A 20827-nucleotide genomic window follows, 5' to 3' on the forward strand; every position below is an offset into this window, starting at 1 on the left:
CACCTGCCTTGTTTCATTTCTTAAACAAAACTCTCCGCTCATAGTTATTGGATTTTCCTTTAATACATACTCTCTGTTTTTTCCCTTCTGCTGGTAACGTAAAGAATGGCAGATCCAGTGATAGCAGAATCTCCACGGCTATACGTCGATCTCAAGAATCAATCCTTTCCTATTATTTTTTCGTACCGAGAGCTGCTCAAACGCCGGAATAGGGAGCAAGCAAGAGGTGTCCCAATTGGCTCAACCAACGAAGAGGATGAATACTTTCAAAGTCTTTTAGCCCGTGCAGCGCAGTATGACACCAATGAAGGCGACGACATAGAAGATAATGACACAGAGGACGAAAGCGCTGGAGTAAGTCTTTTAGTCATTTGTGATTTGCCTACTGCTAAAGCGATCTCTCACCCAGACTTTTACGCTTTCTCTCTCTCTCTCTCTCTCTCTCTCTCTCTCTTTTTGCTCTTAAACTTCAGGCCGATAAAACCAAACGCGTGTATGAAGATTACGATTACGACGATCCGTTTATTGACGATAGTGAAATGCTTGTTGACGAGCCAGCACAAGCAAACCCGCTGCCTGAATACGACGGTTTTTTTGTCTATCATGGTCAATTGGATGGGAACGATCTGTAAGTAGGCAGTTCGGATTATGTAATAATGCGGTAACAGTATGAAGGTGATTTAAATTAACGCTGTTATCTTCTTTAACGATACATTGCTTAGCCCTGGAGCAAAAAAACAACAGCAGCAGGCAAAGGCGGCTGTCACAAAAAAGAAGACCACACAAGCTAAACCAAAAGAAAAATCGACAAGCTCGAAAAAAGATAAACCAACTCCCAAAAAACAATCGTCAACAACAACGTCAACACAACAGCAACCATCCCAATTGACCTCATCAAAGCCATCCGACGCCATAGTACCTAGCATATCTACAGGAACCGCATCATCATCATCGAAAGAACTGTCAACGACAACAACAACAACCGCAACCGCATCCAAAGAACGAAAACCATCGCCTACCCCAACCGTCAGCAATGATCCAGCTTCGATAATAACTGAATCCGCCGCTCCAGTGCCTGTATCATCACGAGAAGACATTTCTACTACCCCGGGTGGCGCTGCTGTAGTGCTAAAGAAGTCTGCTACACCCAGCAGAACAACAGAAACCGACAAAAAAACCAAAGCGAGCACGTCGTCAAATGAATTGGTAAAACATGTGATAATCTGCTTAACTAAGATTCACGCGCACTTATTCAACATGAATTATTAATCTCTTATTAAAAGCTTCCTTTGAGCCCTGAAATCCAAACCAAGGTGGATCGATTGAGGAAACTTGCTGTGAGCGGTAAGGCTCTGGATACAGACATAACATGTGCGGATATTGTGGCGCTAACTGTGGAATATGCGTCTCGGGTATTACAGAGAGTTTCGAGAACAAAGCTAAATTCCCACCAGCCTTACGGCCAATAACGCTTGATATTGGTCGAATCATGTTTCGGGAAGAAAACGAACTGGACAGCAACGTCGTTGGTCACTTGATGAAGATCCTGCCGTATAACCGGTTTACGCTCAATGTAAGTATTTTTTTTTGTCCAAGTACTGGAACAGAGGGAAAGGAGGAATTGACGGAAAGATCAATGTCGCACACGCAAAATCACAACTCTTACGATAACAAAACCACATATACTTATTGTATACTACAGAAATTCTTGACTACAAAGTCAGGACCTGAGAGGATTAAAGAGCTGAATGAAGAAAACGAATTGCTTATAGCCGAGCTCAAAGCCATGGTAGATTCACAATTCCCTGAACAACTGCAACAATATAATGAGAAGCTCGCTGCAGCCACTGCTGCTGATGCTGCTGCCAATTTACGTGAGTCATCTGTTACACGCACAGACATGGAGAGGATTAGGGTTTATATGCACACAAAGTTGTAACCGAACACAAACGTTTACATCACAGTAGCACCACGACAAGAGGCGGAGGACACTCCTCACGCGGGTGGCTGTGTAGAAGATGTGGTGGCGCAGAAAAAGTACAAGTTTAACGATGATGGAAGGAAGCTGCTACACAAGATCCTCAACAATGATCAAGCTTCCAACTTGTTGTCCAATGAAATACTGTGCGTGGCAAACACTTTGTCTCTTTCTCTTAAAAGATGATTCCTAACCTGAAGCATGTTTTGTATAGAAAATATCAACAAAAAGAAGATGAGATGGTAACCGAGGCAAGGGCAAGAAAACAGATCTACTTGAAGGTAAAGGATAAAGCGTCATATGGACAGGGAACAGTTACTGTTTCTCATATAACCGTCATTCGCCTCTAGATGTTCCTAACCTTGATCTATTTTTAGCTGCTCCCATACTTTCCACCGGGTTGGATGACCACGATTGAGATGAGTCGACAGAACAGTCAATACAAGGCAAAAATTGACAAACAGAACAATCGCCCCACACATGCTTCGTCAGTCAAGAAATATGCGCCGCTCAAAGAGCAAAAAAGGCTAGTAATAACAGAAACAAACACACGGTCCCCGGCACACGATGTGTTACCTCAAAAGCGAGAGCGGGAGCCCTCTCTGGAGAGCAGTTCTCTCGCTAAACGACGTAAGTATTTGATGCTGGCGTCTGGTGTGCTGAGCCGTTTGCTTCCCAATCCGAACTCATATTCACATAACAACCGTTCGTAGAAACGGTTGTGTTCGATTCACCACCACGGATGGACGGCAACAACGCAGTTTCTCCTGTAAACCATGGCGCCGACCAATCACCCTCCTCTGCAATGCCATGGGACCGCCCCGAGTCGATGATGATCAAGTCTCTTATTTCCGATAACAAGTCAGGCTAAAACCTACGAAAGGAAATGACAGTATACCACATGCAAGAAGAAGAGTTTGCAAAGACATTAATAATCTATAGCTTGAATGCTAAAAACGAATAAATGGTGTGTTCTATCTGGCTGTTTGGTTTTGCTGTACAACAAAACCTGTAATTATATCCATATGGTTTCTAAAGATACATTTTAGCTAGTAATTCTCTATGTAACAGCGTTCGATAAGAAGAGATTTGTAAGCATTCCCAGTAAATCCACGAGTCAAGGACAAGGTACTACACATATCCTAAATTCTATACTTATATAAAGAAATAAACACAAAGCTGGCAGCTGCTGGTGCTGGTGCTTCTGACTCTGATGATGGTACAGTATCGCTGCTGTTCCTACAACACAGCTGTCACAGTCGAGAACATGAGAAAAGGCATACGTCTATAAATTCGCGCAACATTGCGTACCTTTTGTGTACATACTGTATGCGCCGCGTGATGGTGTTTATGTGTCACTAAAATATGAACGACCTCTTCTGTTTTGTTCTTTGTGGGAAAGCTTAACAAAGGATGACCTGTCACGAAGATATGTACACACATTGCCACTTTGGGCTAGTTATTATGGTTAAGGTTAACTCCCTCCACACATAAAAATCAGTGAAAATAGCTGTCAACGAACATAGTGTTGATAAGGTGTGAAGAAGTTTTTCTTATGTTTGATATTTTCTGGGCCTTTTTGATGAGACCATTGCTATTATATTAGACAGTATGTTACAAAGTAGCATATTTGTGTGCAGTGTGTATCATAGTGATGATAAAGCAAATGGGGATATTGTGCGACTAACGAGGTTAACTTGATTTCTTTCGGCTTCCTGAGCGTTACAGCGCAAGTTTTTAGATGATTTCGCACTTATAAATAATGCTACTATAGCAGCAATATATGATATTACTGGTGGGTGCTTTTACTATCATAAGTGACTGTGTGTGTTGCTGTACTCTATGAAAACAACTTAAGCCAGTATTAGATGGTAAGCGTAAGTCAGTGAAGATATCAATCTTGGAGTCCACATCTTTTTGGGGGGCACCTTGGCTATGCAAAACCGCATCAAAGCACGCCCCTCTTTTTTCTGATTTTCTCTGTAAGCGGTACATACCAATGAAAATGGGTTTCGCCTATGTATCAAAGTGCTCACAAGTTCTCATACCTTCTCTCTGCTGTAGATTTTTTTCGAGTATTTGTATGAGCAAACAGTTTACTTTCTATCGACAAAACGATATCATTGTAGTTCTGTAAAATACTCCAGCATTTGCATCACATACTTTTAAAGGCCGGTACACATTTGAAGTTTATGGCAGCACATTTAGGGCATTGCTTATCGCATATTGCCACTCACCAAGGCGACAACAATAATACTAAGTTTATAATGTAGGTCTGTAGGTTAAAATTGATACTCAAGTCAGTATTGAGCTACTATTAAATAAACATTATCACTATGAGCATCATACGGAGCAGAGATATACAGTAAACGGTGCATACGGTGTAACCGGTGTTAGCGGTGTAAACGGTGTACAGTACAGAAAACTGCAAGAGGAGAATGATGGCTACTTTAAACAGTTTGTGGAAGGAAAAAGGAAATGCAACTGCCCCATATTATGAATGGCTCCTACAATTTGTGAGAAAGGTTCACGTGCGCATTTACCAAGCTTGATTGTGTATCACAGCCATCGATTAGCATTGAAGACAAGATCGGCCCAGTAAAGACTACACTTGGAAGGAAAGAGGATTAACAACCACGCTGTCATCTATTACTCAACTTACATTTCATTATTATTACTCCTTTGTAATTCGAAAAAAAGAAAGCTGTACATGCCATTCCAGGCCACTGTAGTTCTTACTTAAAAGAAGGCTTGACTATCGTACATTTTCGTACTATCATATCCTCATAGCATTGTAAGTAATTAACATTATCAGCGGACCGTCTGTTTTTAGTAACAATGAAGTAATCTCCTTCTTCTCATCATCGATAAAGCTTGCTGCTGCCAGATAGTTACATACCATCTTTTAGGTCTTTACCTTAGCAAGAAACATAGTATAACTTCAGATATTTTTGGCGTACATTGAGAATATTCACTCAACAATAGTAAATGCTGCGCCATGCATTATGAAGACATGATAATCGCGAGCTCCAATCAAACAATACGTGTATACATGAAACAATCACTTGATAAAAGGACATGCATCAATAATTACAGTTGTTGCATCATCTTAAATTAGTTCGATGCTTCTGTATTCGTTCCAGTCGATCTTTCCCTTAACCACTTAATTTGATCAACCTCGCCGTCAAGATTACTATTTACATGTGCATTATTTAAGTAGTGTACTTATCAAGATAGTGTGACAGCGATGGCAATCCGTAGCACAACTTCTCCTCAAATGCAACCAGTTTACGACTTAACAAAGTGTATGCAGATCACGGACGTGTATCTCCGCGAAAATCCTCCCACGTACTGAGGCCAGCATATCTATTAAACATTGCGGGCTATCGCGTCTGCCTCCGACTGCGATGGTCCGAGTTTCGGCCCCACCAACAACACGATCAAGAGTTTTGATGCCGCTGCCACCTGAAAATTATCCATTGTTGCTGCGGTCCTGTTTCGCCGCCGAGTCCACTAGATCCCCTGTCTAGTTTTTCCTCTCTCCGTAACTACTCCTCAGGATGCCACAAGAGCGTTTAATTCGACGAAATACAACCAGCAAAAGTTCTAGCTTAGTAGTCAACAACAGTTGTATATTTATCTTGTCCAGTATGCTTCCTCATGTCTCAATCAATCAACGAACCGTAACTAGTCAACCAATATGCCTATAAGCGCAAGGCTATTCAGTACTAGAAATTAAAAAAAAATGTTTAAACTGTTAAACATTGCTGTTACTTGTCGACAGTTTTTGCACTATGCTTTACTTCATATAAGCAAAACTGAGTTTACTCTTCGATGGCATCAGCAACAGCAACGTAATAAATGTGATACTGTATATAAAAGCTCATCATATCTATTGCGTTGTCGTCTATTTTTTTGCACAAGGCTTATACTGTAAATAGACTTCGGCAAAAACCAACCACGATTTGTAAGATATAAAACCAAGTTTACGTTATTTATTTTACAAAAACATACTAGCCAGATTCACGAAGTCCGTGGTGCATCAATTGAGTCAATTTTTTTTTTACCGAGCATTCTTAGTAGACTAAATAAACATTTTTTTGCTCGCCGCAAATCTTGAAAACTAAAATTATGCACATTCGATATTGTCGACTTGTTAACTGGAGCCGGTATGATATGCATGTATGAAATCGATCTAGACAAATTTGCCATAGGATAATTGCACGTTGATGTATAAAGGATCGAGACCTTTCATCTCTAACTCTGGTTCTTATTTCAATCGTGTACTCTTCCTCGTATCATTAACACGTGTTGCGTAGTGATATGCAGGCAGCAACAAAAAAGAAAGTTCGTGATCAAAACTAATGTGTATTCATTAGGGCAGACGTAGTACACGTCTATCTGTACGGAGCTCGGTTTGAAAGAAAAATCTTCACTCTTTAATCTAAAACATAAACATTACCCGCCGCCACCTCAACCACCACCGCTACAACAGCACGTTACATATTTGAGAAACGAAGGTCCCAACTTTATCCGATCCTATTGAGCTCTGTAGGACAGAATACGAATCTCGGACGAAATGATGCGCAGTAACTGCGCCATTCGTCAATGGAAGATTCTTGGTGGTTTATGAACACAGATTACGCTAGGAATTGCATGCGCCACACCCGTCGTCACATCCTCTACTAAAGTATAGACTTTTGCCCCACCAAACCTTCACATAGCGTAAATCCCAGAACATCGGATTCCGACCCTCATTGTAGTACAATCAAATGCGAAATCTCTTACGATATATCATCCATATTTATATTTTTTGCATATGTACATACCTCTTGACCTGGATGAGCCAATCATTTGAGAAATGTTTCAACACAAGCACCAAAAGCAAAACACTCACTGAGACATATTAAGCGAGACTGTTGCTGACATTAAGTACATAGCAAAGTTGTCACACATTCTTGACAGCTTATTTTTTTCCCATTGAACCATCGCCTGTGGCACTCGCATTTTTCGGACGCTGAGGGCAAGAGAGTGAAGCTTTTAATAGCGAGCGTTCGGTGGTACATACAGTCAGTTTAAGAAAGACGATGCAATTCATTCCCCAAGTCGTATGTAGTGTAGTACATGGTGTCCTCAAAAAGGACCCGACACAAAAAACAGGACCCAGAGGGTGGGGGGGTAGTACTAATACTTCTCAATAACAGCAACAGCTGATACCTTTCGAGTCGGTAATTGCTATGGGCAGCCTACACCGTCTACACACATCCTGCTTCTTGAATAACGATGGTAAAATATTGAATGTTAGTATGATACAGTAAAGCAGAATGAGCAAAGGATGATATAATTAAAATGCCCGTCAGCATCACGCGTAAAAAACAAATCGCTTGTAGAAACTCAGCAAACGCAACAAAGCAAAGAATAAAAAATATCCAAATGTTCAGCTTCATCACTTCACTTTTTTCAAAGCCTTTGACTCCAGAAGAAATGGCCACCGTTGAACAGTTTGTCGAAGATCTAATCAAGAACAACAAGGTTGTTATGTTTTCCAAGAGCTACTGCCGTAAGTTTTGACTGTAAAAGGGCTACGTTTGATTCCCGAATGAAATAAAAGAAACGCGTGGCTAATTAGGGATACAACGTGAATCACTGAAATTGCTAATAATATCGATGATACCCTATAGCCTTCTGCGAACGCGCCAAAAAGTTGCTCCAAAAGCTCGGTCAAGACTTCTTTGCCATGGAATTGGATAAGGATGGTAAGCGATAGTAAAGTGGTGTACGTGCTTGTAGGTGTGTGCTGAACCCCATCCTCGGCTGTGTGCAACGACACCAAGATCACTAAAGAGGACATTGTGCCATGTTGTGTGTCTAGCAAACGGAGCTGCTATCCAAGACTATCTTCAAAAGAAAACCGGTCAGCGCACCGTGCCCAATGTCTTCATTAATGAAGAGCATATTGGAGGATGCGATGATTTGTTCGCCGCCGAATCGAGCGGTAAGCTCAAGCAGCTCTTGTCGGCTTAAACTCGCGCGAGGACAGCAGGCTTTAGCGCATATTCAACATAGCGTGTTTTTGAAACACATCAGATCAAATCAAATAATAAATGCGCAGCGCTTTACGCACACACACTCTTTTCAAGAGCGCTACGCTCAAAAATATGTGATGAAATGGATAATTTTGCTCATTGGTTATTTGCTGAGCCACCATCAGGTAATTAGTAGGGAGGATGAAGGGTAGAATATAGGTTTGTCAAGAAGAGACGAGAACGTACTGTATGCGCATGTCGATCAATACCCTCTCGTAACAGGTGTGCGATAACTAAAACAAGGCACTTTGTGATTTTTGCCATAAAAGTTCCCTCGAAAAAGTTGAGGCCAAATAGAGTAACTAGCAAGACCGATCCCCCCCGGAAAGGGGTTGCGCGGAGTCATCATTCATTTCCGAGTGCTCTCTCGTTGGCCACAGACCGAAAGCTTGTGTTACTACTGCACCTACACGATCATAACCAGCTTCGCGTCATGTGTGCGTCTCTAAAGGCACAGGCAAAGAGTGTGTGCGTATAGTAGTATGATAACTGGTGGATGTGTGTGTGTGTGTTGAGTGTCACAAAGGTTGAAATCCCAGTATTTATAACGAATGCTTTGCCACAACCGGTTTTATAATTTTTTGCTCAATTCTTTTGATCTACAAGGATAAAAAAGGTTTCTGATCTGCTTCTTCTTCCTCTTCTTCCTCTCTACAATAACAACAACCACTACAATCAGACAAACGATACCCTACCATGGAGGACCCTTTCCAGCTTTTTTTCGACCACGAGCTTGACTTTACGTCCTTTTCCGAACTACATCAAACGTCCTTTGATTCAGTGCTCTTAGAAGGCATGTCGGTGCCAGTCGACCCATTCGAGCCCTACCAACACCAACTGCAGAATGCGCAGAAAGAACAATTCTGCATCAGCAACAATGACTTTAACGTGCTGGAACAGCCACTCTCTCCATTCACAGCCATGTCATTCTCCCCCAAGAGTAGCAACGCATCCATCACTATGGCGTCACCAGAGCAACACACAGCAGCTTCACCAGCGGCGCTTCCTTTTTGTACAACTGATGCCATGGCTACTACGCCTCCTCCTGTTGTCACAGTAACGGACGACTTGACAGCGCCGTTGTTGCCCTTGCCGTCACCACCACAACAACAACAACAACGACAGTCATCAACACTACAATTACCCGTATCAGCAGGAGAAAAGCCGTCCACCTCGACAACATCATTGAAAAAGACACAAAAGGCCAAGGGCAGAAAGCGAAGAACAGCCCAGGACCTGCCCTACGCACTCAATATGCTCAACCTTAATCTTGCCCCATCGAAGCGGAATACCCGGATTACTCACAATAACACAAGCAGCACACAAAGATCTCCAACTCCGTTCCGGTGCGATTTTCCTGGTTGCGAAAAAACATTCACGCGACCGTACAACCTCAAGTCTCATCGACGCACCCATACTGCTGAACGGCCCTTTGAGTGCAATGTGTGCTCCAAGCGATTTGCACGTCAGCATGATCGGAATCGACACACAAAGCTGCACTTTGGTATCAAGCCTTATATCTGCCATCTGTGCAACAAGGCGTTTGCTCGTCAAGACGCGTTAAATCGACACCAGCGTCCGGATAGCAAAGCAGCAGCGGCAGTTGCGGAATCATATCCTATCTCAAGCTGTGCTAGCAGTGGCCATCGTCAGAGACAGCCACGACGCAAGTGAAGAAGGGTAACTGTGCGATTATCGTTGACTCAAAAATAACGCACACTTTTCAAGACAATCCACCTCTCCTTGTATTTTCTTTTTTGCATCCTTAAAAAACCCACCCATTTTGTCTCATCCTTCTTTACAAATTGTAGATATTTCCTCCTCTAACTATGGTAAACAACCTTATTATTTCAACACATTTATTCTCATGATGCATCCCTCCTTCCCTTTCCCATGTATCATTGTTATTCTGATTCACTTACTATACTCACTATATCATTCACTACCCTTTACGCGCGAAACACTTTATTGACTATTTATTGCTTCTATTTTTAACCCCGTATGTATGCGATGGCGATGGTGATGTTGTACTATAAAATAAACACGCATATATCTCGTGACTATTTCTAAGGCACAGAAAGCTACTACAGTGCGCAGTAAAACAAGGTTGTGTCACCTTGTCATCCATTTTTCTAGATCAGTCCTAGTGCATCATATACTGTACTTACGAACAAGGTTTTGTTTTACATCACTACATGCGATGGTTCAGGCTGGTAGCACTTTGTATTGAAACCGCATGATCGACCGGTAGGTTTGTTGCACCAGGAAGACATTTCCGACAAAGAGGATGTGCACACACAGGGAAAAATAGATTGGTAAAACAGAAGAATTTTTAGGGAGCATAATAATTAATAGGTGGGGGGAACCATGCTTACCAATGTAAATTGCTGGCGGTGTTTTCCAGATGCACCGTGCGAGCTTATTTACTATGTATCTAAATAGACTTGCAGCATTATATAACCAAGGTGTTGTTTTCTCAGTATTTCACTCCAGAAAGTTCTGCTATGTATCGACGCCACAGATAGCTCCTCATGATGGTGGCTATCATGCTTAAGGCTAGTGGCTCTTGATAAAAGCTTAGATTGGTAACACTGAAAGCTGCATGCATATCAGATGGCTTGCTATTGTGCAGACTGTAATTGATATCTTTCTGCTAATGCCAAAGGGAATTCGTATATGGATTAACCACTCACTATTGTAACATGAGTATCCACCCGTATATGTGAAACATTGTATTATCTCCCATCCAACATTGTCATTGAGCATTTTAGTACGTATTAATAAGCTCTTTATATATGTAAGATATCAACCTTCAAACGCCCATTCAAATTGTTTTGCAAGCTTCTTCTTACGACCATGCAATTTGGCTGGATCTCCAAACTGTCTAACACGAGACCGAATAGCCAACCAAACGGCATGAACATCATCGTTTTTGCTCTTGTAAGTCTTGATCATGCGTCGAACACCAGCCACGTTCACATCGCGGAGTTTTTTCAACTGAAGAATACGTTCCTTCCTGCGCCACATCCCACGACCTAGTACAACTGCGTCAAAGAGTCGCCATCGTCCGACCAGATCCTTAAAGCTCTCATAGCGCTCGTCAATCGATGTGACGTGGTACCAAACAAACACGCCTAGCGTAGCCAACGCGACAAAGAATCCAAAGAAGGTTCCACCAAACAAGGTAAGCCAGCCCCAGATGAACGCCAATACGTAAATGAAAGGTACCAAAAACAGACTGAGTACGATTTTGTTCTGGGCCCGGACTTCTTCATAGATTTCGAATTTGCCTGCATAGTAGCCCGCAATATACAGTGGCAGATGGCCAACCAAGCCAGGCAAGAACAGCGGCAGGTCGATTAGAGATGCCAGTGTGCGTCGCAAGAGTTCTATGGTTGTTGAGGCTGCGGTAATGTCCTTTTCGTTGTATTTGGCAATATGCACATCCTTGAGTGCCAGGGCATCCAATTCGAGTTTGTACGATCGAAGGCTTTGTTTTAGTAATGAGATATCTTGGTCGGTTTGGGATAAGTCATTCACCGCGTTAATCAAACTGCAATTAAAAAGGCAGGTAAATGGTTGATTAATCGCTTCTCTCACTATACACCTTTCACTAGAATTGGTAAACAGACGCATTGTGGATACTGTACCTTTGAGTAACGCTGATATAATCACGCATGGAACCGTTTTCGCCAGGAAACAGGACCCAACGTGCCATTTCCGCAGCATCACGGCTTTCCCAGTCGGGGGCATTGACGGTAAGAGCCTCTATTGCACTCGTTATATCGGCCGTCAGCTGTTTGGCTGCCTTTTTCGGCTCTTCGCGGTACGTTGCCATGTAAGGCTCCACATCAATTGGTGTTCCGTATCTACCAGCAGCCGATCCCAAAAGCATAAATAATACTGTGAGTCATTGACAAGGCTCCTTTTTTATCTTCGACGTTAACGATCACTTTTCCCAGAAAGAAGAACTCACTTTACGATGGCGACGCTGCGATACTTTGATTTCTCGGGATAGACAATGCCGACGGGTACAATATTTGCCCTTCGAGGCAAGGAACCATCTGGATTAGGACGTGGGTCTTCCTCCAATAACTTTGCGTACTCCAATGCGGCCTAACATGGCCAAAAGTTTGAATACAATCTCGTTACAATTCTCCCTCCCTTCCTTTCCAAAATCCTTACAAAGCTGGTGCCATCCTTAAAAGTGCCCAACCGCGGCAGAGTATGGCTTGTTCCTTCTGGAAACACGGCAATGGACTCGCCTAACCGCATCACCCTGTACGTTGCTGCATAGAGTTGTGCATTGTTTTTCGTCTTTCTGTCAACCGGTACGACGCCACAGTTATCAAAGAACTTTGCTGCATATGAGTTTTTAAACATGGAGTCCTTGGCCCAGTAATGGAGCCGTCGTTGTTCTGGAAAGGTGACCGAGAGAATGGCAGGATCCACAATCATGTTGTGATGGGTTGCAGCACTAAATGGTGATATTTATCATGTAAGTGTACAGAAAACTATCAAAGGTGTTTGCTGTTGTTGTTATCTCTGGTTGGTGTTATTGGTGTGGGTGGTAGTGGTGGTGGTGGTGGTGGTGGTGGTTGCTCCTCAAGTAGGTAGGTAGGTTGCTTGCTTACACAATCAAGGGTCCTTCGTTTGGTACATTGTGTTCATCTTGGAGTTTGATATCGGCAAAGAACGACCAGAGAGCACTTCTCGAGATTAAGCAGACGATTTCATGACCAATACCGAATGGCATTGTGGTTGCTCGGAAATATTATTACAGAGAAAAAGAGAGGATAGGGGAGGGAGTGTGACAACACGGGTTGAAGAAGAAGAATAAGCTATAATAATGCTGTGTGTTTCTCAGCATAGTCATCACGTTTTTTTTTTCGAAAAAAAAAACCCAGCATCTGGGGCTGTTTCTTATTCCAGCTTGTGATTACGGCGAGGTGAGAGAGAGTATCAGTGATCGGGATTCCAGTGGTAACAAAAAGGAGAGAGGGTGGACCTGACTCGTACAAGCAGCATAGATACGTCCCGTAGTAGTGATGGGCTACTATTTCCTTCTTGGCACGGTTCCCTCTTCTGTTTACTTTTGGCTTTCTTCGCTTTTCTTCTTCTTTTTCTTTTCTTCTTCTTCTTCCCCTTTCCACACATGAACCGCCATTCGATGTTTTCGCAACAGACGCCCCCGCAACGAGCACGCACAGCACCCATATCTGGCGGTGGTGGCGATCCTATGTATTCCATGATGGGTGGTGGTGGCGGCGGCGGCGGCGGCGGTGGTATGAACGACCATCATTACGGCGGCAACCAACACGGCCGGAACGGAAACGGCGGAGGCGGCATGATGAGCAGAAATTCAATGGACGGATTACGGCAGAAACTTCGAGACCACGCCGGCTTCAACTCGATGGATTCTTCATACGGCAAATCCGGCAGCGGAGGAGGAGGAGGAGCAGGCGGCGGCGGCGGAGGAGGCGGTGGTGGTGGTAGCGGTAACCATCACTACGGGAACGGTAACGGCGGAGGCGGACATCAAGGCCGGAACAATAATAACATGATGCAGCAATCTTCGATGATGCCATTTGGCGCCAATTCCCGGAACGATTCTTTCTATGGTCAGCAGAGCCATAATCATCGATCACACAGCGGCTCGCACAAGCGCAATCTATCCGGCGGTGGAGGAATGGCCAGAGGCGGCGGCGGCGGAGGAGGAGGAGGAGCCGATGGCATGATGATGATGGGCGGTATGTGTGGCGGAGGAATGATGCCGTCCTCGACGTCCGGAATGATGATGCAGCAGCCGTTTATGAACCCGTCGTCGTCGATGATGATGATGCAGCAACAGCAACCAATGATGGGCGCGGGCATGATGGGCGGCTTTTCCGGCGGCAGCAGCGGTTATGGTGGAGCCTACGGTTGTGGTGGTATGATGTACAACAACGAGCCGGGACTTGATTCTATGCATTATCAGCAGCCTCCATCGCTGTACCACCAGCAGTATGGCGCCCTGATGGATCAAATGATGCCTTCTCAATTTAATTCGTACGGTGCCAGTCCTTACCAGATGCATATGCCCATGAACGGCATGTACGGTTCCGGTGGAGGAATGCGGGGTTATCATCACCAGTCGTCGCCCATGATGATGCCCTACGATATGATGGATCAACAGCCACCGTTTTTACAAGGAGCTGCTGGCGGTGGATATGGGGCGGGTGGTCTTCACTCCATGTCGAGCTACGGCGGAGGCTACGGCGGCGGTGGTGGTGGTGGTGGCATGATGCCAATGATGGGTCACAACGGATACGCTTCCAGATTCTATTAGACGATAGCGCTAGTATGTAACGAAAAGCAGTGAGAAAGAAAAAAAGAAACGTTCTCACGGCGTATTAGCGACTGCCACTGTATCTACTGTACATAATATCTTACTCTTTATTATAAACTTCCTTTCTTCCTTTTTGGTTCCATCACGCGGCACTGTGTGATCTGTGCGTACAGTACAGTACTAACTATTCATTCCATGCCACATAGTGATTATTACACACACTGTAGTCAGGCTAATTTTGAGGGTCCGTTATTCGTGTAGCTGCGAAGCTCTTTGCGCTCTCCATGCCCTTTCTGGTTTCAGCAATGAGCACAACAACAACAACAACACCGCCCGTCGACACCCCTAATATCAAAAAGCTGCGAAGCTACCTTAACTTTAGGACACGGATAACAATTACTGATGGCCGAGTGTTCGTTGGCACATTTGTGTGCATAGATAAGCAAAAGAACATCATTATAGCACATTCCAAGGAATTCCGAGGAGGTATTGTCATTTCTGGGAAAAAACTGACAGTGCAAGAAAGCGATTGCTGACTTGCAGCTTTACAATGGGATAATAGATGAGAATCGACTTGTAGGACTCGTCATGATACCCGGCAAACACCTGGTCAAAGTAGAAGCAGAAGACCTGGACGACGACGATAGGTTCCCCATATACGGATAGCAGCAGCGTTTATTGGATTATTCTTTTTTACTACTGCTACCACTACTACCACTACCACCACTACCCCATGGATTTTTTGTAAATAAGGGCGAATAGAATTGTGCATAGTTTCTTTCCAAAGCTGCAGAAGAAAAGTCGGCTGGTTGATCCATCTGGAGTTCTTGCTCAAAGTTTGGCTATTGTTGTGCGTTTATCTTTATCGTCAATATCATCACTACCAAATACGCACTTTTGTTTTTCCTGTAATTGATATTAATACCTGCTGTTGGTGAAAACCGCCGCGGCCACCACCACCACCACGTCCTCCTCGACCTCGTCCATAGCCTCGTCCTCCGCCACGGTTACCACGTCCTCGTGCATAGCCACGGAACTGTCCGCCACCGCCACGGCCACCACGAATGCCACGGAATGAGTAGCTTGAATTGGGTGTGGACTGATCCGGGTTCATTATGTATGAAATGGAGTTTTGGAGAAAAAGCCTTGATTTTTTCCACTCACTCGGCGGAGTGGAATGGGGGGGGGGACACGGTTTATGATTGTACAGCCCGCACCACAGAATAACAATGACTGTATACAGTAGTATATCAAGAAGAGAGCAAAACTCGATAGGAGTTGTAATGTGCAACACAAAAAATAAAAACGTCAGTCTGTCGAGCTAGCGTGGGTTTTGAGCAACAAAAACAACAACAGAAACTAATATGAGACCTGAGTTCGGGTTTGCCGGATGCATTCCGGTTTTTCTAAATAGGGAAGATGTTTTCCTATTTCTTCAAATTGGAGACTTGTTGCATTATTGGCTTAAACCACCACATATACACATTTAGCCGTTGTTATTTTTCTTCTTTCTTTCTCTCTCTCTCTCTCTCTCTCTCTCCCGCTTAATCTCTCGCTCTCGCACACATACTCTTGTCTAACCATGCGTGCTACATCCTCGAAATATCGCAGCCAAGGTGTTCTATTGTCCCGATTTCTCCATACATCCCTACATTCATATTTCCGGCTAACATCATTGTATAACTTTTAACCAGAAATGTTGCAGGAGCTGTTTGAAGAAATCAACGACTACCTCGGAGGTATGGATTACTATATTACCAGAGATTAAGATAGCTAACGTATATATTATATTAGACCGTACAACTCCTGTACCTGGAACTACTTCTCCACTAACACCACCGTGCCGACCGAGCAGTAAAACTGCCATCGAACCAGCGAATGTTCCTATTCCTGCCGCTACATCAATTACAAATAATAAATCTCTACAGCAGGATGCTTCTCCACAACCAATCCTAGTGGAGTCAGATGAAAGTGAGGAAGATGAAGAAATGCAATATCACTCACAAAGGTCTGTATTACAAAACGCACATATACTCGTACGGAAGCTACCTTAATAATGGGCTAAACCCAAGCATTTTAACTATACAGCTTTGTGGCACCATCCACTCAGGAACGAAGAAGTATCACTCCGCAACAACAACAACAACAACAACAATGCTTACTGTTATGTCCTGTTAGCGAAGAAACACCGTCTGTGTGTATGTGCTATAATTGCAATAAAAGAAACCCCGAGGAAACCCACTTGGCGTTGTCGAAGAAGTTATCACATCCTCGTCATCCTAAACGATCATGGACATCTGCTGCCTCGAGCGGATTTGGCTTTGGTGGTATTGCAGATAAAGTCAAACAAACATTTGCAAACAGTAAATCGGCAGCGGCTTACCAACAACCGCAGCAACAGAAACAATACGACAATTACTCTGGCTATGAGCAACAACGTTTACCACAACATCAGCAAGACAAACGATCGTCCTCTCGAAACAGCAGTGGTCCTAAACGCTGGATTCCTAGACCGAAAAGTTTGCCAGCATTGTCTGCGTATGTCCAAAAACATCAACACTATGACGACGACAGTCCATATGATGAATATGATGACGACAATGAATACCATAGCAAAGAACATCGCCGACGCTCCTGGAACTCGAAAAAGAACAAAAGCAAAACATCCGTGCAAACCAGTGATTATGCTGACGTTGACGATAGTGCAGGCTGTTACAAAGTGGAAGAAAAGTCGATATACGATGGGATTCCCGAAAAGTATGAAACGTCCAGAAAAGAACACAGACCAAAGGCGGGTACTTATTACATGCACCGAGAAGAGCATCAGCAACAGCAACAACAACATGTGTATGACTCTTATAATAGCGTTGGTTCGGTACCGTCAGATCAACTTCCACCGTCGCAACAGCAATATCAACAGCACCAACAACCACTCCAGCAGTACTTTTCTGAACAGCAACAGCAACAACAGTTTTCACCCGAGTCAACGCAAGAGGCTTCTCCCATAACAGAAACACAATCGCCTTTACCTGGACTGACAGAGCTACCTTTCTTGACCCCATCTACTCGGGTTGGTGAAGAACATATTACCATGCGAATGCAAGAATCACGGGCTTTGCCTACTAGACAGGAGCGTATGAATGCATATAGTAAGTCTGGCGTTTTTCTTTTGCTAAAGTACAATTACTATGAGAATGACGGAGATAAACTGACCTTATGATAACTCTAGATAATGCATATTACCACTGTATTATGGCCAAGTCAGATTTGATTCCCTGGCTTACAAAGCAATACAGCAAAGGACCACCTGATGCAATGTTTGGTAGGTATACAGTATAATATAAAGGATCGATACTTTGAGTTGTAATATTAATCGACATTTGCGTGTTAGAATATAACCCAAAACCAAAGAAAACGCCAAAAAAGCTCTTTAACATCTTCAAACTGTGTAACACTGGCAACAAGGATGGATCAGGAGCAGTAGGGGCATCCTCATCTTCAAATCAACTCCCATGGCAGCCTTCCGTATCACCAGCACATCTGATATCGTCTCCAACAAGTGCATCACCAGCAGAATCAACGAGCTTGTACGCATCCAGCAACATTCAACAACCACAGCAGCCGCAACATTCAGCATGGCCAAACAGTTCGTCATCGTTGCTACCACCACCACCACCGACACACACCAACAACTCTGAAACTTCTGCATCACCTTCCTCGAATGATATGTCAATTAGTACACCCGTCAGCGCTATAGAAGATGACACAAGCTATTACAATAGCTATGGTAAGATGAGTTTACGAGGAGGAGAAACGCAGCGACAGCATTCCCACGGATACGAACACGAGGAGGAAGATGAAGAGACGTTTAAACCAGTACTACCACGTCCACGATCCATGACGTCTCTTTCTCCCAGTGAGCCCCGACCTTCACGATCGAGCCGAATCAGCATAACGAGTACTAAAAGCGATATCCAACCGGTACCTATATTAAAAAAGACACGCTCTTCGACATCCCTTCAACCTCGACGCAGCCGATACACAGACGACGAAGGAGATTACGATGGCGATTATAACGATGGTGAAGAGTTCTATGATGATTACGGAGCCATTGGTAAACCCAAGTTTTTGGCAGCACCGTCTCCACACCAGCAACGACACCAGCGACAGCAATATAATCGACGAGGTCATGTAAAGCGCCGGTCGTTTTCACAAGTAGAGGAGCCGATTTATTTCATGGAACGCCGTCGTCCTCGGCGTGGATCATTTTATGACGAGGATCGTCAAGATCTGTATGGTGACGACGACGACGACGATCTTGTTGCTGGAGAAGAAGGTTATATCGACGATGGATATCTAGAGCATGAGCGGCTTGAGCGCAAACCATCGCCGCGAATGCTCAGAGCTGCTCGTTACGATCATCCAGCATTTTTTGGAGGGAGTCGATTAAATCACTTGCGGGCAACAAGTCGAGGAACTGCTCCTCGTCCTCCTCCTCCACTGTGGATGGTAGCACCAGAGGAAGAAATTGAATCCGATGACGATCCACTTCCGTCAAGACGAAGGCGTAGTAGCAGCAGCAAAAGACCCTCCCGCCCTTCAAGCAGGAATAGTGTTGTTACCTACGACGATTTGATTCCCATACCTCGATCAAGTCCAGTATACTATTACTAATAATTGAATACTCTTTTCTATATTTAATTGAAGATAATAAAATATCGATGCTATTTAAATTTCATTCTATATAAACCTGGATATGCACACAGCGCGCGTCTATCTCTCTCCCACTCTATACTGTATGAAGCTCCCAAATTATGATAATATCTAATGCCTTTTGAATTGGGTGATATCATCTGCATGCTCCTTTAGTATGCGTGATACCGAATAAATTAAAGAAAATCCGACGGCATTAACAAGGGCGTGTGCAAGTAGATAGATTATACGCTATTCCACGCGACAATACTAGCTTTTCGTGTCTCGCCGATATCAAGAACCACTACTTGTACCACGCTGCGCCAAGGCCCAACAGATTAACCAACTGTGTCAGGAAGCAAATTTCTCCGCTCAAATCAAAAGTGTGCCTTGGCTGATATGACAACGATTGTCATGGCAACAATTAACGTTACCCATAAAGCGTCCATGTCTGCAAGCCAAGAAAATAAAGTAGGGGTACGATGCACGGCAAATGGTTCCATAAACCTTCTGCAAAGCCACAGCGAGGCAATATCTTTATTGCGTAATCTCATATGCTTATCCATGCCAAGATGATTTATAATATAAACCTTCGTGTGAAGGTTCGCTAGGAGCTGCTATACAAAAGGGGGCACGGAGGAGACCCGCCGATAAAGGCGAAGAAAAAAAGTTGCCCGGTTTGGAAAAACTAAGTTTTACCCCGGCAAGTCATCAATTATGCTACTCTCCTCAAGTGAGCATTTAAAATGTATCAAACACTAGCCTGAGCTTTGTATCGTGGTTATGGGTCAACTTCTTTGTCAGCAAGGACCCTATTGGTGCTTTGCTGTAAGAACGAAAAAACTTTAATGATGGTGTGAGATGTGATCATGGACGGTTGTTTCATACATGATTCCTTTACTGAGTTATATGAAGTCAATCCAGCTAGGTGCATGTGCGCAACCGTGTCCCTTATTGGATCCCGGTGCGGTAAAGAGTAACTTTCTATCAAGACATCTGTCTGTACCGGATCTTGGTTTACCACATTATCGCTCAAAGAGCGTTCTATACGGAGTATGAAAGGCCTTTATAAAAGTGGTTTGTCCGTCTGTCGGTAACGCTTTTCGTTGCCATGGCAACCGTGTGACCATTACAGTATTGTCTTCCAACTATCAAACGATCAAATGTGGCTTCACTACTTACCGTCCGACGTAGAATAAAGCTGTAAGCACAACAGAGTGTGTATATAAATGCCACACGAAACCTTTTCTCACTCTCTCTTTATCGCAGAACGTCACAATGTCAGCAAGCCACCCAGAATTCTTTCCATGCCCATCTGTTTATCGTGCTTTTGTCAAGTTCTGGTGAGTGACGAGGTTGCATAAGGAACAGCACACGGGAATGGCGAATGAGGCGGGGTTGATTATGACCGGTCACACAAAACGAGTATCTGGGGATAGAACGCCGTACAGAGTTTCACTGGAACTCTTCCCAACATTTTTCATTACAACAATGCTTTCAACGATAAATCGGTCTGAAGGCGACAACGATCTGATCGTCACTGTTGTTCAGGAGACTAATCATCAGCTCGATCACGAAAAAGCGACTTTTTCTACCGTTAACGGAAAACCGTCGTCGCCATGCCTTGATCCATCCAGCAAAAGTACCTCATCGAATGCTGCTGCGGAAAGAGCCTGTTACGGTAAGCAGATCTCCTGCTATCATATACACTAAGAGATGTACTCTACTCTTCTATACTGCAAT

The 20827-nt window shown here is 43.8% G+C and overlaps 8 protein-coding genes across 8 annotated transcripts; 6 read left to right on the forward strand and 2 right to left on the reverse strand.

The window, feature by feature from the left end:
• Positions 1–17: 17 nt before the first annotated feature.
• Positions 18–3302, forward strand: BDB00DRAFT_837809 (uncharacterized protein). Its single transcript, XM_053124582.1, has 11 exons — positions 18–354; positions 474–628; positions 723–1206; positions 1284–1344; positions 1422–1573; positions 1703–1874; positions 1965–2124; positions 2193–2259; positions 2356–2608; positions 2692–2945; positions 3028–3302. The coding sequence occupies exons 1-10, from the start codon at positions 106–108 to the stop codon at positions 2847–2849; spliced, it is 1911 nt and encodes a 636-aa protein (XP_052976696.1). The 5' UTR covers positions 18–105; the 3' UTR covers positions 2850–2945; positions 3028–3302.
• A 3860-nt stretch (positions 3303–7162) lies between these two features.
• Positions 7163–8107, forward strand: BDB00DRAFT_837816 (glutaredoxin-1). Its single transcript, XM_053124583.1, has 4 exons — positions 7163–7278; positions 7339–7538; positions 7660–7734; positions 7851–8107. Exons 2-4 carry the CDS (start codon positions 7412–7414, stop codon positions 8000–8002), a joined length of 354 nt encoding a protein of 117 aa, XP_052976697.1. The 5' UTR covers positions 7163–7278; positions 7339–7411; the 3' UTR covers positions 8003–8107.
• A 1280-nt stretch (positions 8108–9387) lies between these two features.
• Positions 9388–9639, forward strand: BDB00DRAFT_732117 (uncharacterized protein; the record flags this gene model as incomplete). The annotated part of the gene is made up of 1 exon (XM_053118332.1): positions 9388–9639. A coding segment is annotated over one exon (252 nt), but the record flags the coding sequence as incomplete, so codon positions are not given.
• Positions 9640–10443: 804 nt separating this feature from the next.
• On the reverse strand, positions 10444–12887 carry BDB00DRAFT_837821 (uncharacterized protein). Its single transcript, XM_053124584.1, has 5 exons — positions 12699–12887; positions 12250–12541; positions 12041–12180; positions 11715–11933; positions 10444–11617 (listed from the first exon to the last, which is right to left on the reverse strand). Exons 1-5 carry the CDS (start codon positions 12818–12820, stop codon positions 10870–10872), a joined length of 1521 nt encoding a protein of 506 aa, XP_052976699.1. The 5' UTR covers positions 12821–12887; the 3' UTR covers positions 10444–10869.
• On the forward strand, positions 12888–14555 carry BDB00DRAFT_837828 (uncharacterized protein). The gene is made up of 2 exons (XM_053124585.1): positions 12888–13013; positions 13090–14555. Exon 2 carries the CDS (start codon positions 13220–13222, stop codon positions 14390–14392), a length of 1173 nt encoding a protein of 390 aa, XP_052976700.1. The 5' UTR covers positions 12888–13013; positions 13090–13219; the 3' UTR covers positions 14393–14555.
• On the forward strand, positions 14486–15165 carry BDB00DRAFT_555608 (uncharacterized protein). Its single transcript, XM_053117832.1, has 3 exons — positions 14486–14555; positions 14654–14878; positions 14955–15165. The coding sequence occupies exons 2-3, from the start codon at positions 14677–14679 to the stop codon at positions 15056–15058; spliced, it is 306 nt and encodes a 101-aa protein (XP_052976701.1). The 5' UTR covers positions 14486–14555; positions 14654–14676; the 3' UTR covers positions 15059–15165.
• On the reverse strand, positions 15076–15506 carry BDB00DRAFT_875335 (uncharacterized protein; the record flags this gene model as incomplete). Its single annotated transcript, XM_053127339.1, has 2 exons — positions 15076–15234; positions 15318–15506. 2 exons carry the CDS (start codon positions 15504–15506, stop codon positions 15076–15078), a joined length of 348 nt encoding a protein of 115 aa, XP_052976702.1.
• Positions 15507–15909: 403 nt separating this feature from the next.
• Positions 15910–19116, forward strand: BDB00DRAFT_837832 (uncharacterized protein). The gene is made up of 6 exons (XM_053124586.1): positions 15910–16008; positions 16087–16131; positions 16187–16400; positions 16481–17541; positions 17622–17714; positions 17784–19116. Exons 1-6 carry the CDS (start codon positions 15975–15977, stop codon positions 19064–19066), a joined length of 2730 nt encoding a protein of 909 aa, XP_052976703.1. The 5' UTR covers positions 15910–15974; the 3' UTR covers positions 19067–19116.
• Positions 19117–20827: the final 1711 nt, after the last annotated feature.

The sequence above is a fragment of the Zychaea mexicana genome (assembly GCF_025766255.1).
Source record: "Zychaea mexicana strain RSA 1403 chromosome Unknown BDB00scaffold_71, whole genome shotgun sequence".
NCBI classification, from domain to species: domain Eukaryota; kingdom Fungi; phylum Mucoromycota; class Mucoromycetes; order Mucorales; family Lichtheimiaceae; genus Zychaea; species Zychaea mexicana.